The 13989-nt window shown below is 38.3% G+C and overlaps 1 protein-coding gene across 1 annotated transcript in view; it reads right to left on the bottom strand.

Annotated features, from left to right (window-relative positions):
* Positions 1-13989, bottom strand: part of EYS (eyes shut homolog) — an 873960-nt gene that overhangs the window by 388517 nt on the left and 471454 nt on the right. The window contains exons 30-31 of the mRNA XM_027809136.2: positions 10728-10852; positions 3537-3789 (exon numbers count right to left, since the gene is read on the bottom strand). Of these exons, the coding sequence (XP_027664937.2) occupies positions 3537-3789; positions 10728-10852 (378 nt within the window). The remainder of the gene's footprint in view (positions 1-3536; positions 3790-10727; positions 10853-13989) is intronic.

The raw sequence follows: 13989 nt of genomic DNA, 5'->3' as shown, positions 1-13989 counted from the left end.
CAGTGCTGTTAAACATCTTTGCTGCCAATATGGACAGTAGGATTGAGTACACCCTCAGCATGTTTGCTGACATCAAGCTGAGTGGTGTGGTTGACATGCTGGAGGAAAGGTATATTATCCAGTGGAACCTTGACAGGCTTGAGATGTGGGCTTGTGCGAACCTCGTGAAGTTCAACAAGGCCAAGTGCAAGGTCCTGCATGTGGGTCGGGGCAATTCCAAGAACAAGTACAGGCTGGGTGGAGAATGGATTGAGAGCAGCCCTGACGAAAAGGAACTTGGGGCGGGGCTGGTGGACAAGAAGGTCAACGTGACCCAGCAATGTGTGCTTGCAGCGCATAAAGTCAACCAAATCCTGGGCTGCATCAAAAGAAGCATGACCAGCAAGTCAAAAGCAGTGATTCTTCCTCTCTACTCCACTCTTGTGAGACCATACCTGGAGAACTGCATTCTGCTCTAGAGTCCCCCAACATCAGAAGGGCCTGGATCTGTTGAAGTGACAGCAGAGGAGGGGCATGAAGATTATCAGAGGGCTGGAACACCTCTCCTATGAAGAAAGGCTGAGAGAGTTGGGGTTGTTCAGCCTCAAGAAGAGAAGGCTTTGGGGAGACTTTATAGCAGCCTTTCATTGCTTAAAGGGTACTTCTCAGAAAGACGGGGACAAACTTTTACTAGGGCCTGTTGTGATAGGATGTGGGGTACTGGTTTTAAATTAAATGAGTAGATTTAGATTAGATATCAGGAAAAAAGTCTTTACTGTGAGGGTGATGACGCTCTGGAACAGGTTGCCCAGGAAGTTATGGAAGCCCCATTCCAGGAAGTGTTTGAGGCCAGGTTGGATGGGGCTTTGAGCAACCTGATCTAGTGGAAAGTGTCCCTGCCCATGGCAGAGGTGTTGAAAGTAGATGATCTTTAAGGTCCTTTCCAATCCAAACCATTCTATGATATGATTATAAAGACATGGTCTCTGAAGGAAAAATAGTCAGACAATATGAATCAAAACATGGAACATGAATATCTGATTCTTGTGAAGAAAAAGGCAGAGCAGACAGTTCTATCAGAGATGTGTGTGTATTTCCTGTAATGGGATGCGAGTATGACAGTTCTGTGAATTCCACTGATGATGTTATTTCACTAGATGAAAAAAGATAAATATCCAGAAGTAATAGCAGTAGCTCCTATTAGTGTGTACCAGCTGGTTAGTATCACTGAGTTCATCCAAAACATCTCATAAAATTGGGGACTGTTTGCTACGCAGAACTTGGTCTGAGAATTCATCAGTTTTATTCCAGTCATAGAACATGGTGCACATATTTGGCTTAACTCACTTAAGAATCAGCAGACTGTGATTTGATGTTTGTGAGTCTCTTGCTGATGGATGAAACAGTAATAGCCAGTTATTCACTAGGAAGAGATGTTTGCATTTGAGTTTCATGACCAACTAACAAAATAAGGAAATGTATCTGTTTTTAAATATATACCTTAGTAGGGAAATGGGAAATTATTGAATGACTTTGTAATCTTCACTGATCTTCTTATGCTGAAAAGACACTAGACAGTTCTTCAGGACTCTTTCAAGGCAACCAGGAGAGAACTGAAGTTGCGTTTGCAGAATCAGTTGTAAACTGTAATCCACAGGAGAGTAATGACTCGCTATTTTAATTCTATTTCAGCTCTTGTTATGTTACTAATTACTGAACTCATGTCTGTGGCAGATAAAGCAACAGTCTGGTGCTGCTGTAATGATGAGACTTATGCTGGGAAAACAGAAAGTGTCATTAAGATACTAGTGATAAATGAGCTTGTATCATAATTGGGCTGGGGAAAAGGTACTGACCTTAAATCTATGGAAGTAATCTGTGGAAGCATCAGTGGCCACATATGGTACAGGTGTGATATTAGACTTTAATTTTACTGAGACCTGAACATCAGAACTAAGAAAGTGTGAAGAGGGAACATCTGTTGAGGTTGCTACCCTGAATATTGTTGAAGACTCTCCAGCGGCAATTAGTCTTCCCAGTCCATAGTTCAGTTTAGCCAAATCAGTGGTTAGAGGTATCCCACAGCTGAAAATACCTGCCTTTTTCAGACCTTTAAGGACAAACGTGTAGAACACAAAAAAAAATATCCAACAACAACAAAACCACCACCACAACCCTGCCGCCACAAAAACCCTAAAACAAACAAAACAAACCCCAGAAAACAAAACAAAACAAAAAAAAACACTACATAAGAGAAAAGAAAAAAAAAACCAACCAGCTTTGGCCCTGGTCTGAGTGTGCAGCAAATCACATGGCCACCAAAACTTCATTTAGTCTTACCAGTGTATTATACAGCAGACAAATAAAACTGCAAATCATACTCTTAATGAAAGTGTACAAACAGTTTTAGCGACCTCAAAAGTTGAATAAATGCAAACCTCCCATTACTCATATTCTCTATGAGGGTTAGCATCAGAACAAGTGGCACTGCTCGGAACAGAATTATTAAATTTTCTAAATCAAACTGCTTCTGTGAATCAATACAAAATGAATGTATTACAGATGTCACCCACTGAGAACATCAACAAACTAGCTGACATAACACTGTGAAAGATATACAGAGGTAACTGCATTTACTAACTGCATTTCACTCAGTGTCATTGCTTACATCATGAAGGAATATTATCTATTAAGAATGCAACAAAAGCTTAGGTATATCCCCAAATACTAGCCAGTAAAGAAATCAAAAATTCAGTAAAACTCATTTACATAAATTAAAAAACAGTACTCCTGGCTTATTTCTTATACCAGTAATTACTTTGAAAGAGTATATAAGCAAAAAATCCTGAAACTAACTGTGAAGAGGATGCCATATGCACATGCTATCTGTATAATACTAGCTTTAGTAAAATGAAAAGGCCACAATGAAGGTACAATCTTCAAAATAAAATGTTGTATTTCTGCTAGTGTAGACTTTTCTTGATATATTTTAAAAATAACAGGATAGGCAATTTTTGGCTTCCCAAAAACATCACTATGAACTGTTAGAATGGCAGAGGTGTTGAGAGGCTTGTTCCAGATATTTTTAGTGAAAAATCATCTGGATGCACAGAAAAGGAAGCACTCAAAAAGCATGTGAACTAGGAAAGGAAAACCAAATTCCCCATTCAGCAAGGCAAATTACCTTTCTTTCTGCTGCTGACTAGTCAAGAAGGGAAGATTGGCATTAGGGTCAGAGATTGCTGAACACAATATGAGGCATATGAAATTGTACAGTCCAGCAAAGCAAACAAAACCAGCTAAGACAAAAGTGCAGGTTTTGTTACTGGATGTGTCAGATGCTGGGAAAAAAATCTTTTGAGAGAAAAGAGCAATTTTCAAGTTATATATAAATGCAATTCAGAAAGGAGGATGGATTAAATCAAATAGAAGGTAGCACAGGAAGTAGAAAACAACATTAAGAAGAAAAGTAATACATAGTAGTCTTACCATTTGAAAAGCACTAATGTGGAAAGAAGTTTGATATATGTGTCACTCAAGCTGCTTTTTCTACATACCTTGGAACACTTCTCTTGTATGAAAGTCAGGAGAAGCATGTTTCGACCAAAGTTCCATAGACACAGCCAGGGCTGATGGAAGGTCATTGTCTAAAATCTCAGCAGGAATCACTTCAGCCACTTCAGTGACAGTTTTCTTGCTTTGGGGGATAGTAGGTAAACAGGTGATATTGTTTATTCCATCAACACAAAGAAATCCAGTGGAGCAGGACTGTATAAGGCAATCATTGTAATTAAGCTCACAGCTTCCTCCCTGAAAGAGAATTTTTAAAAAGCCATTTATTAAAGGCAATTTGCATTTCATAGCCACATTAGTTCAAATTAGTGCTTTCTTTTGTTTCTAAAATGTTGTTTGCTTAAATTAAGCTGTCCACACATTGCTTAACTACTTTAATAGTAATAGTTGTACATTTTAAATTTTAACTGTTATTTTGACTATTAGTATTAAAAATCATCAATAATTTCCCCACAGATTTGTAACTACAGTGTATCAGAGTATTGATACCAGTAATAAAAACTGGTTTAAATGATAATCTTCAGTTAGTATGTGGTCTTAGCTCTGAAATCCTATGGTTTGTTCTGATTGTTAAGTTAATGTTCTTTCTTTTCATACACTGAAACTCAGTATTTATTATCTGTTGCTACCAAATCTTCACACAGTACCTTGTTAATACATTAAGTTCATAGAAAACTCTTAGGAAGAAAAAAATGCAGTGGCAGTCTTAAATTAGACCTGGCACTCCCTTTTTATTTTTTAACAGGACTAACAATTCTTGGGAAGCCTGAAATATTCTTCCTAGTAATAAATTAAAAATTTTCACGTTCAGTGGTCTGTAAAAAAGTCAAGAAATAATGCAATTCTTTAACAATAAGCAATAATTACGTGAATTAAATGCATTCTTGAAGTGTGAAATAAATAAAAGCTGAAGCCAGGCCTGGGTTCATTTTATTTTCACTGCTGTTGTAATGAACTAATGGGCTATGCGAAGAGATACAGCTAACTTGAATAATCTAGAAGGATCCTACACATCTGGATAGCTATTTAAAATATGCATAGAGAATATGCACTGTGTTTAACATGTATATTAAAATATGCCCACCCTGAAAGACATGCATCTCTGACAACAAATCATCATGATACAACTTCCAACTGAATCTTCTGCAACCGTGACACATGTAAGAAAACCCAAGTAAATTCTCTAGTGCTCAGTAAGTATGTGCTCATTGCACACTTTCCCTCTTATGTTTCCATCTTCTGAGATGCTTAGTGTCTCTGGTCTACCTGGCTAGCTACTTACACAGAACTTGAAGCAACTTACATTTTCTGAGATGTCTATCAACTCTATTAAATCCATTTATGATATTAGGAAACCATAGGAGGTGCAAGAGAGAAAGAGGCAGAAATGCTGACATAGAAACCAAAATTACTTTTCTTAAAAGTAGTTTAAGTCATTCAGTGTTTAAAATGGAAAAGGTTAAATTGGGGGAGGGGGTTGAATGATTTAGATACACCAGTGATTGTTTCAATCAAGTTCTTAATTTGTTTTAGCAAGCAGATGAGCTATCTGGTAAATTCATGGCATCTTACAACATTACTCACTCTATTGGTATTCGAAAGGATGAAGGACCAGCAGAACAATTAATATGTCAGATTTCCATACAGTGATAAAAAATTTCCTCCTTGCTTTCTGATTCCATACATAGCACAAATTATCAGTTTGAGTAAGATTTCTGTCTAATAAGCTTTCTTAACCCTATAAAGCTTGTATTTCATTCTGACTTTCCCTGTGACAAATCAGTGCATTTTTATTACCACTACGTGTAATGGTGAAGAGCATTTGATTGTGATTTTATCACTCACAGAAACAAAGCAGATGTGGATAACCTCCACTGAGCATGAAGGGTACACGAAACAGTTATAGATAAATTTGATAGCCTTGAAAGTGTCTGAAAACAGTTTCCATGCAGGGAGATCATAGACTCATAGAATCGTTTAGGTTGTGCAGATTTTTATTTAGAAGTAGGTTTGTGTCTATAGATGTTTCCATTTAAAAAGTAAACATTTATTGCATATACCACTGGCTATGCTTTTCTTCTGAAAATTTATGGGAAACTTCATGATCCATCTTTCAGCTAGCATAGCATACATAGAATATAGAAAGTTTGCTTTACACACACTGTAGATGGGAGTTCTTGAATACTTATTTTTCTGAGTTTCACTGTTTCCTGCCCACACTGACTCACTGTTAGGAACCAGAACCCTTCCGGGGCCTACCAAATACACATCCCGAGTTGTTTAGACCCTAACTCCGTATCTTCCATACTGAAGACAGGTATGTTGAACACTGTTCTGGGTTTTTCCCCATGTTTTCCTTCTCTGCTATGGACTTCCCAAATCATAGTGAAATATGAGTGACTGAAGATGGAACAGTGATTAATGGAATAAAAGCAAAGACAAAACATCTTAAATGCCAGCTACATCAAAGGTTTGACACATTTTCTTCTGTAAGGACTTCTTCTGCAACATACTGTACAGTTAACACCCAAGCTATGTACTAATAGAACAGCTGCCACCATGGGTCAATCTAATTCCATAATCAGTGAGCTATTAATGAGTACTTGGGGAAGAATACAGGAAGAAAACAAGCAGACTTTGCATCTGATAATTCACCAAACATACCATTCCAACTTCTGGCAATAAGTAATTCAAAGACTCCCTAAGCCAGGGTAACATTCAGAAGATCAATCTGAATAACAATGAAACCGTCCTCCTTTTAACCCATTTTTGGACTTACTTGTACTTTTGGTATCTACTGTATCACGCAACACTGACTTATACCAATTAATTTTACACTGAAATAATTTCTTTATACAAATTTTAAGCTTCCTCTCTGATGGCTTTATTTGGTATTCAGAAGACTTTTTTTTTTTTTTGTGAGGAATTAATTAAAAAAAAACAGTGTAATTGATCTTCTCCATTACAGTTGTTCATGCAGGATAAATATAAATATTTAATGAACAAAATGAGATCATTTTAACATGAGGGTCTGACTGTTTTCCATATAAAAAGACTGTGTCCCTCAACTGATATAACCTTTGTCATCACCTGACCTTGTTTCGAATGCCAGCCTGCTTCTGAAGACAAGAGAGCAGTTGCTATGGACTGTGGGGAAGTATCAATGGTACCCACTGTACTCTGTAAAAAGCACCCTACAAAAAAATTGTATTCATTCTTATGGGCTAGTCTGTTCCTTCTTAGAGTAGTCTGTGAGTAAATTTAGTCAGATTATATGCAATATTAAAATCCATTTTCAACCTACCAAGCCCTTATGGTAAAATACAGATTTTACAAAATTGTAGGCAAGTAGTCACTGCAACTGGGAGGAATTCCTGGTGACTGGAAGAAAGCATATGTTGCTCCTGTCTTCAGGAAGGGCAAGAATGAAGATCCAGGGAACTACAGGCCAGTCAGCTTCACCTCAGTTCCTGGGAAGCTGATGAAGCAATGGCACCTGGAAACTATTTCTTGGCACAGGAAGGACAAGAGGTTGATTAAGAATAGTTGGCATGGAGCTATGAAGGGGAAACAGTGCTTTACCAGTCAGATAGCCCTCTATGAAGAGATGACTGGTTATTGGATGAGGGTAGAGCAGTGGATGTTAACTGTCTCATCTTAGTGACATTTTCAACTCTTCCTGCCATAACACCCTCACAGATAAGCTGAAAAGTATGGACGAGATGAGTAGACAGTGAGATGGACTGAAAACTGGCTGAACTGCCAGGCTCAAAGAGCTGTGTTCAATGATCAGCAGTATGAAGCCCTTCTAGAGGCCAGTCATTAATGATGTACCTCAAGGGCTCATACTAGGTCCAATACTAAGTTCTTCAGTAAAGGATGATGGAACAGAGTGCACTCTCAGCAAGTTTTCACATGATACAAAACTGGGAGGAGCTACTGATATGCTAGATGAGTTTGCTGCCATTTATACTGACCTCAAGAGACTGGAGAAGTGTGGTAACAGAAACCTCAAGAAATTCAGTAAAGGGAAGTGCAGTCTTGCAGGAGCGGGCTGGAAACTAGGACCATGCATGGCAATCAGCTGAGGGGAATGTGCTCGAGCTTGTCTAGACAACAATTAACATGATGAGACGTGTTTACAGAGCACAGGGGAGTGGGGGACGGATGGTGCCAAGGATGGTGCCAAGGAAAGGTAACACCTTGCTGTTAATTGCTGGTAGTTAACCACCAATCAGGGACTGCCTAGTATGCAATGCTTAGCTTCAAGAACCAATCTGTTTAAAACGCGCAGCTTCTGAAAGTGTATATAAACTCGTGCTTCTGTACAATAAATTGACATTTGCTTGCATCAAGCTGCGTCCCGTCTCTTCATTTGCCGCACAGTCTTGCACCTGGGGTGGAATAATCCCATTCACCAGTACATGCCCAGGCCTGACACACTGGAAAGCAATTTTGAAGAAGGACCTAGGGGTCTGGGTGGATGACAAATTGCACAAACCAGCAATGTGCACTTGTAGCAAAGAAGACCAACAGAATCCTGGCCTGCATTAGGAAAACCACTGTCAACAGGTTGAGGGAGGTGATTGCTCACATCTAATCAGCACTGCTGATGTCACACCTGGAATACTGCATTTAGTTCTGGGCTTCCCAGCACAAGAGAGATATGAATCCACTGTCACATTCAAACCCACCTTTATCCTCCCTCTATTATTCCCCCGAGGAATTTGAGAAAAGTTCACTTCATCTGGAGAAAATCCCTGCCTCCACACAATCCTTTCTGTGTCAATTTATATAGGGAAATCTTACATAAATAAAGAACCTACTGGTCCTAGAACAGTGATTCTGCATTGTAAGCACATAGGGAAGGAACAATGGGGAAGTTGGTGGAACTGTTAGTCTCTAATCTAGAATGCAGGGGTATTCACTTTTTCTCATTCTCATTAACACCATGAGTCCTAGCCAAAAAAACCCCTAACAACCCAGGGATGCCTTCCCACTGCTGGGTTCATATATAATGAGTCCTCTGAGCCTGGGAAAGACTTACGGTTACATTGAGGTTAACAAGGTTACTTTGAATACTTTTTTCATTTTTGGATTGTGGCAGATATGGATTCAGACTCAAGGAACTTATAACCTTTTATTCTGGAAATGGGTGTAAACTTCCTGAAAATATTGCAGTTTCAGTTACCTGTAAAGGTAACCTATAAAGTCTTTTATTATTTAGTGCCATGTTTGTACCACACATAGAAGACAACTCTTTCCTCATTTACTACTAATGATGGACGACTTGCTATGAAGTTTGGTTAGAACTGGAAGTTCTACTCTGAATGTTTAGGAGCATGTGTGTGAAGAAGGACTTAGAAATGTCCTGGGATAAAAGCATTAACACAACAGTCCTCTGGTATTTCAGACTTGAAAATGTTTTTGTCAAAGCGCTCATCAGCCTCCTAATTTTCTGCAGTCCACCTCTGCAACTTCTTCCTTCACATCCACAGGTTCAGCTCCCTGTGCTCAAGGTCAGCCTTGATATGGTGGCAGCTGTGCAACCTTGGATCCACCTGTGGTGAAAAGAGCCAAGCTGTGGAAAAGATGTGAGAGATGTCTCGTGGGATCCTCACACCTGAGCTCAGAAGCTGCATTTAAGATCAGGCCCTGCCTTTGGTCCTTGACTGGGCTTACAATAAAGCTAAAGCCTGCTATAGTAAGCCCAACACTTTGTTGATCTCACGCTTGCCTTGCTGCCTTGACTTCCTGGCTTAACGTTAGACCTGCTTTGTGGTCATGGACTTGCCTGGCAGTACCTGGACTTCTGGAAGAACCTTTTGGATGGTTACCATCATCACTGGTCTTGCTTTACTATCCTTGTTTGGGTACTGTAGGGCTCCACCCCCTGCCTGCAAGGTCATTGCCCCTGCCTACCCTGCTGCTATCCTCGGCTCCTGGCCTGCTTTCCCTTGTGGAGCAGCCCACTTGACACTTGTGCTCCTTAACTTGTGCTAGTATGTACTGGGGATCTCCTTGAGAGTATCAGTATGGGTCAGAGATTAATACAGCAACTAAGAAGAACTGAAGACAGAAGGGCTTTTTCACTTTAGAAAAACTTATTTTTCCATTTTATTGGAAATTTTATTTCATTAGTTTTTCCCTCATTGAACATAAATTAGAATCTTCTGCTATAGAAAGAAGCCCTGAACTAGCTAACATCTGAAAAGGTACTAATTTTTTTGACTTGGTTGCAGAGAATCAAAGAAGGTAAATCTGAATCTTACTTGCAGTTATCTGTTCCTTCTATTTTACAGATGTAAATACGCCAAAGAAGTGGTGCATAGATACTAAAATAAGCAACACTGTCATAATTTATAAAGAAAAAGTATTCAAATAATGTCAAGCTTGGAGATGTAGAAATAAGAATTACTGAAATAAGAAAAAAAAATATCTGTAAATCATGTACTCCTTTCTCTCCTTGTTACTTACCCCAAACCATTCTTTGATACTATTAAGTTAAACCTGAAGTGTAACAAGGTAAAGCACAAGTCCGATTTGTAGGTGCCAACTGCATGTCTTCAACTACAGAAAGAACTGTCATGAAAAGGTGGTGGCTGCATGGAAACGTCAACCTTAGACAAATACAGCACTGGCATTTAGCCACCCTCGAAAGACTCTTTTGGTAAATTAAGCAGAGACCACAAAACATAGGACCAAAGCCCATAGGGTCAAGCATTCAAAGGAATCAAATGATTTAGTTTCAGGGAACTGGTTTTCAAAATATCCGTCTGTATGCAATACTTTCAAGTTTGAGTTACCTTAGTATGTAAAAATATTAACTGGCATGTGAAATAGAAATATTAATTGGTTATGTAAAAAAAAACCAACAAAACCTACTCTGACAACTGACAAAGCCATTATACACTTACACTTTTCCACTTTTGTGGATATTAGGTAACTATTTCTTTGGAATGTTAGAGCTTCTGTTAGTAAAACAAAACCAAAACCAACCAAAGAAAAAAACCCCACAACTCAAATAAAGGTTATTAAAATACTGAATTTTTCAGAAAGGTCAGATTTTATCCAAGTAAGATTAAAAAGAAAAGGGATTACATACAGTATTTTCTGTGCAACAACAAATACTCAGGTTACAGGAAAGAGAAGAAAGAATGGCAGCAGCATCTCACCACAAATCCTGGCTTGCAGAAGCAGGAATAACCAAGGCTGGGGTCCTTCTGAACACAGATGCCATGTATGCAGGGGTTGGATATGCACTCATCAACATCCAGCTCACAATGGAGGCCTTCCCATCCTGATAGGAAAAAACCAAACCAACAAAAACTGAAGACCAATTAAAATCTAAATACATCTATTGAGTGTCAATCAAAAAAACCCAGCCTATGGGTAACTATATTCAGTCCTCACCTGTATATATAAATATATAATACAGACTGGTTATGATCTAGTTTGGGCTATGCTTTTTCAAAGTAGAAAAAAGAAAATAGTTTAGCAATAAACAAACACAATTGAAACTATATGGACTTTACAATTATACTTTACTGAACATCTGTTAGGGAAGTTAGTATTTGCCAACTTCTATTTCTGTAGAGACGTAAGAAAGCAAACAACAGTAAAACCTGAATATGTTCTCTCATTACTGAATTAGGTGACTTGATAGGCTGCCCTTCACCTACAGAATTATCTGTATTGTGTTCTCTCTTGTGGCCAAGAATTAGCAAGGGTAAAACACTCCCTAAAAACTCTTATCTCATTCCAGATCTATATAGTGCAACATGCAAGGCCGTATTTTTTTTCCAAAATTTAAACTGAAAAAGCATGGCATTGTCTATATTAATTTTTGACCTTTTTATCCCATTCATTAAACTTGTGCAGTATTGCCACACTGGGGGAAGGAAAACTGGAGGTTTAGATAGATGAAAATAGTTTACAGTTACACAAATGAAGTAAAGGGATAAAGTTTAAATGAGAAACTCTGAAACAGATTACTGTACCAGATCAATGAGGAGGAGAATTTCTAAGCAAATACAGTTTTGTGTTTGAATACCATCAGAATACTACCTTCTTATACTTCAATAGTCAGATTACTGACATTTTTGTTAATACATGTGTCTTAGCAAAATACCCTTTACAACTAAGCACACCCATAAATTAGAAGCCAAAACCTGATCTGGACCAGGTTCTTAGAGCATGTAATTGGAGCCCGTCTTGAACTTGCACATTGGAGGTTAAGCAGGACTGGAAGTAGACCATTTGCTTTGTAAATACAAACCCAGGATTTTGTAAAACATGGCTAGTTATTGAAGAACAGCATATCTTCTGCCATGATACGTCCATTACCATTACAGATTTGTTATTTATTCAAATAATTTTTCCCATTTCTAAACAAACAAACAGACAAAACCCCACAGCGCCCAAAAACTCCAGCATTCCTCAGCTGATATAAATCTAGTTGGCTCTGTCCTGCATTTGCCTCAGAGCATGCATCAAATGGACCCACCAGGGTAATTTGGGTCCCGATTTAGCTGCCCTGGTAGAAGTGCAGCCTGCCCCAGCTGAAGACTTCAGCTGTGAGGCTGCTATTAGTTCCAATGACTGCTGTTGTTGCTTTTGAGCTGTCTGAGATGCTGTTAGAATACAGTTTACATCTCTCTGTGCTGCTTCTGCACCTGAACAGCCTGCAGCTGCATCCACAGATCCTGAACGTGCATCTATTCTAAGGGCATGGGGCCTGCTACCGGGACAATAGCTGACAAAATTCATGATCCATTGCAGAATGGATCTGTCACAGCTAAATCAATTCCCTTTTCTGGTATCACATGCTGTCATCACATGCTTTATTTTATTCTCTGGAGTTTTTTGGAAAGCTGAAATCATCTGCCTTGTTTGTTCTGTCTTGCTACTATCCCTTTCTCATTTCATTACGTTACAACTGTGGATCCATTGCTGGATATCTCTGTCTTTCTGCCTTTTGGGAAGTTCTTTCCTGTAGTTGCCTTTACAGGTCCAAAAATATTCAATCCCATCTCCGTATTTCTATACAGGTGAAGCTTAGCAGAGAAATCCAAGACCTATCATATGCGAATAGTAGTAGCCTGCAACAAAAGCAGATTTGTTCCAAGCATTTCTACTTTCTGTCTCTGGAGGATATTTTTTATTTATCTTCTAATCCCCTTCTTCAGTTGTGTAAATTTCCAAAAAGCTTATTGCTCCCAGACGTTCCCCCTCCCCTGCCTCTCCAAATTCACTCCTTTTCTCAGGTGTAGCTTCTCAACTCTTCAGCTGTTTCAAAGACTCAAGTAACATTTGAAAATGTCATATTAATTTAAAAAATGAAGATATGTCACCATCATGCATACATCTAATGCATGTGGTTCCTTCACTGTGTCTTTTCCTGGTGGAGAAATAATGTAGAGATCTTTCACCCCTACTAATGAATGCTATTATTAGAATAAACTTAAACCAAAGGCAGCTTATACTTGGGTTGAAAGGTGTTTAGAACATGTTAGCAAAAGTGAGTTCCAAGGCCCCACAGAAGCTTATTCTACTTACACCAACCATTTCCGTGTGCAGTTGCATAGAGAGAGCAGTTACGCTCCTTGGCTGGCAAGGAATTTTTAAATGTCTATATTCAAATTATTATTAAATAATTTTAAAATATTGATAGCTTTAAGAAAAAGAAGAAAAATTGTGAACTCGAAAGATATTCTGTGTGAGTAATTATTAAAGTATAAGAAGGCACTTTAATTATTAAAAAGTATGTATTTTTACATTCTTAAGTCATCTGTATTGTGAAGTGGTATATGGCCATATGCAGTACCAGATAAGAGTCAGGGGACATACATTTTTATCCATGTTCAATTTCCATTGTGTAACTGTGCTGAGAGGAAAAAGATATATCGTACTCGAGGTAGGTCATGACTCAGACTTTCAAGATCAGAAGGGACCTTTATTATCATGAATGAATTCTGACCTTCTGTATAGTAAAGTCCAGAAATTTTTCACTCAATGGTTCATACATCAGGAGTATAGCATCCAATGGTTCATACATCAGGAGTATAGCATCTCTCTAGATTACTGAGTCTCTTTGACATAAAAAGCAAAGTTGCTATAAAAATACTAATCTGTAAGCCACTTAGTCCTAAAATTAACTAGGCCCTAGTAAGTCAAAGATACTCCAAGTCTTACACATTAGAATATCATTCATCCGTACTGCTTAAATGAATGAATTAACTGTTCATATTGACTCTGATTAAGTGCATGTACATGTGCACACGTGCACACGCTCTCTCTTGCTTCAGTGTCTTGCATACTTTTATTGTAAAACTCTTACATACAGTTGTTAACGGCACTAGGGACATCTCAGAATGAAAAAAAATATGTAAAATAAAGTATGATTTTATTAATATTTAATTCATTATTTTTTTCTTT

The sequence above is a fragment of the Falco cherrug genome, chromosome 6 (genome assembly GCF_023634085.1).
Source record: "Falco cherrug isolate bFalChe1 chromosome 6, bFalChe1.pri, whole genome shotgun sequence".
Classification (NCBI taxonomy): Eukaryota; Metazoa; Chordata; class Aves; order Falconiformes; family Falconidae; genus Falco; species Falco cherrug.
This window is presented reverse-complemented; position numbering and strand designations above follow the sequence as displayed.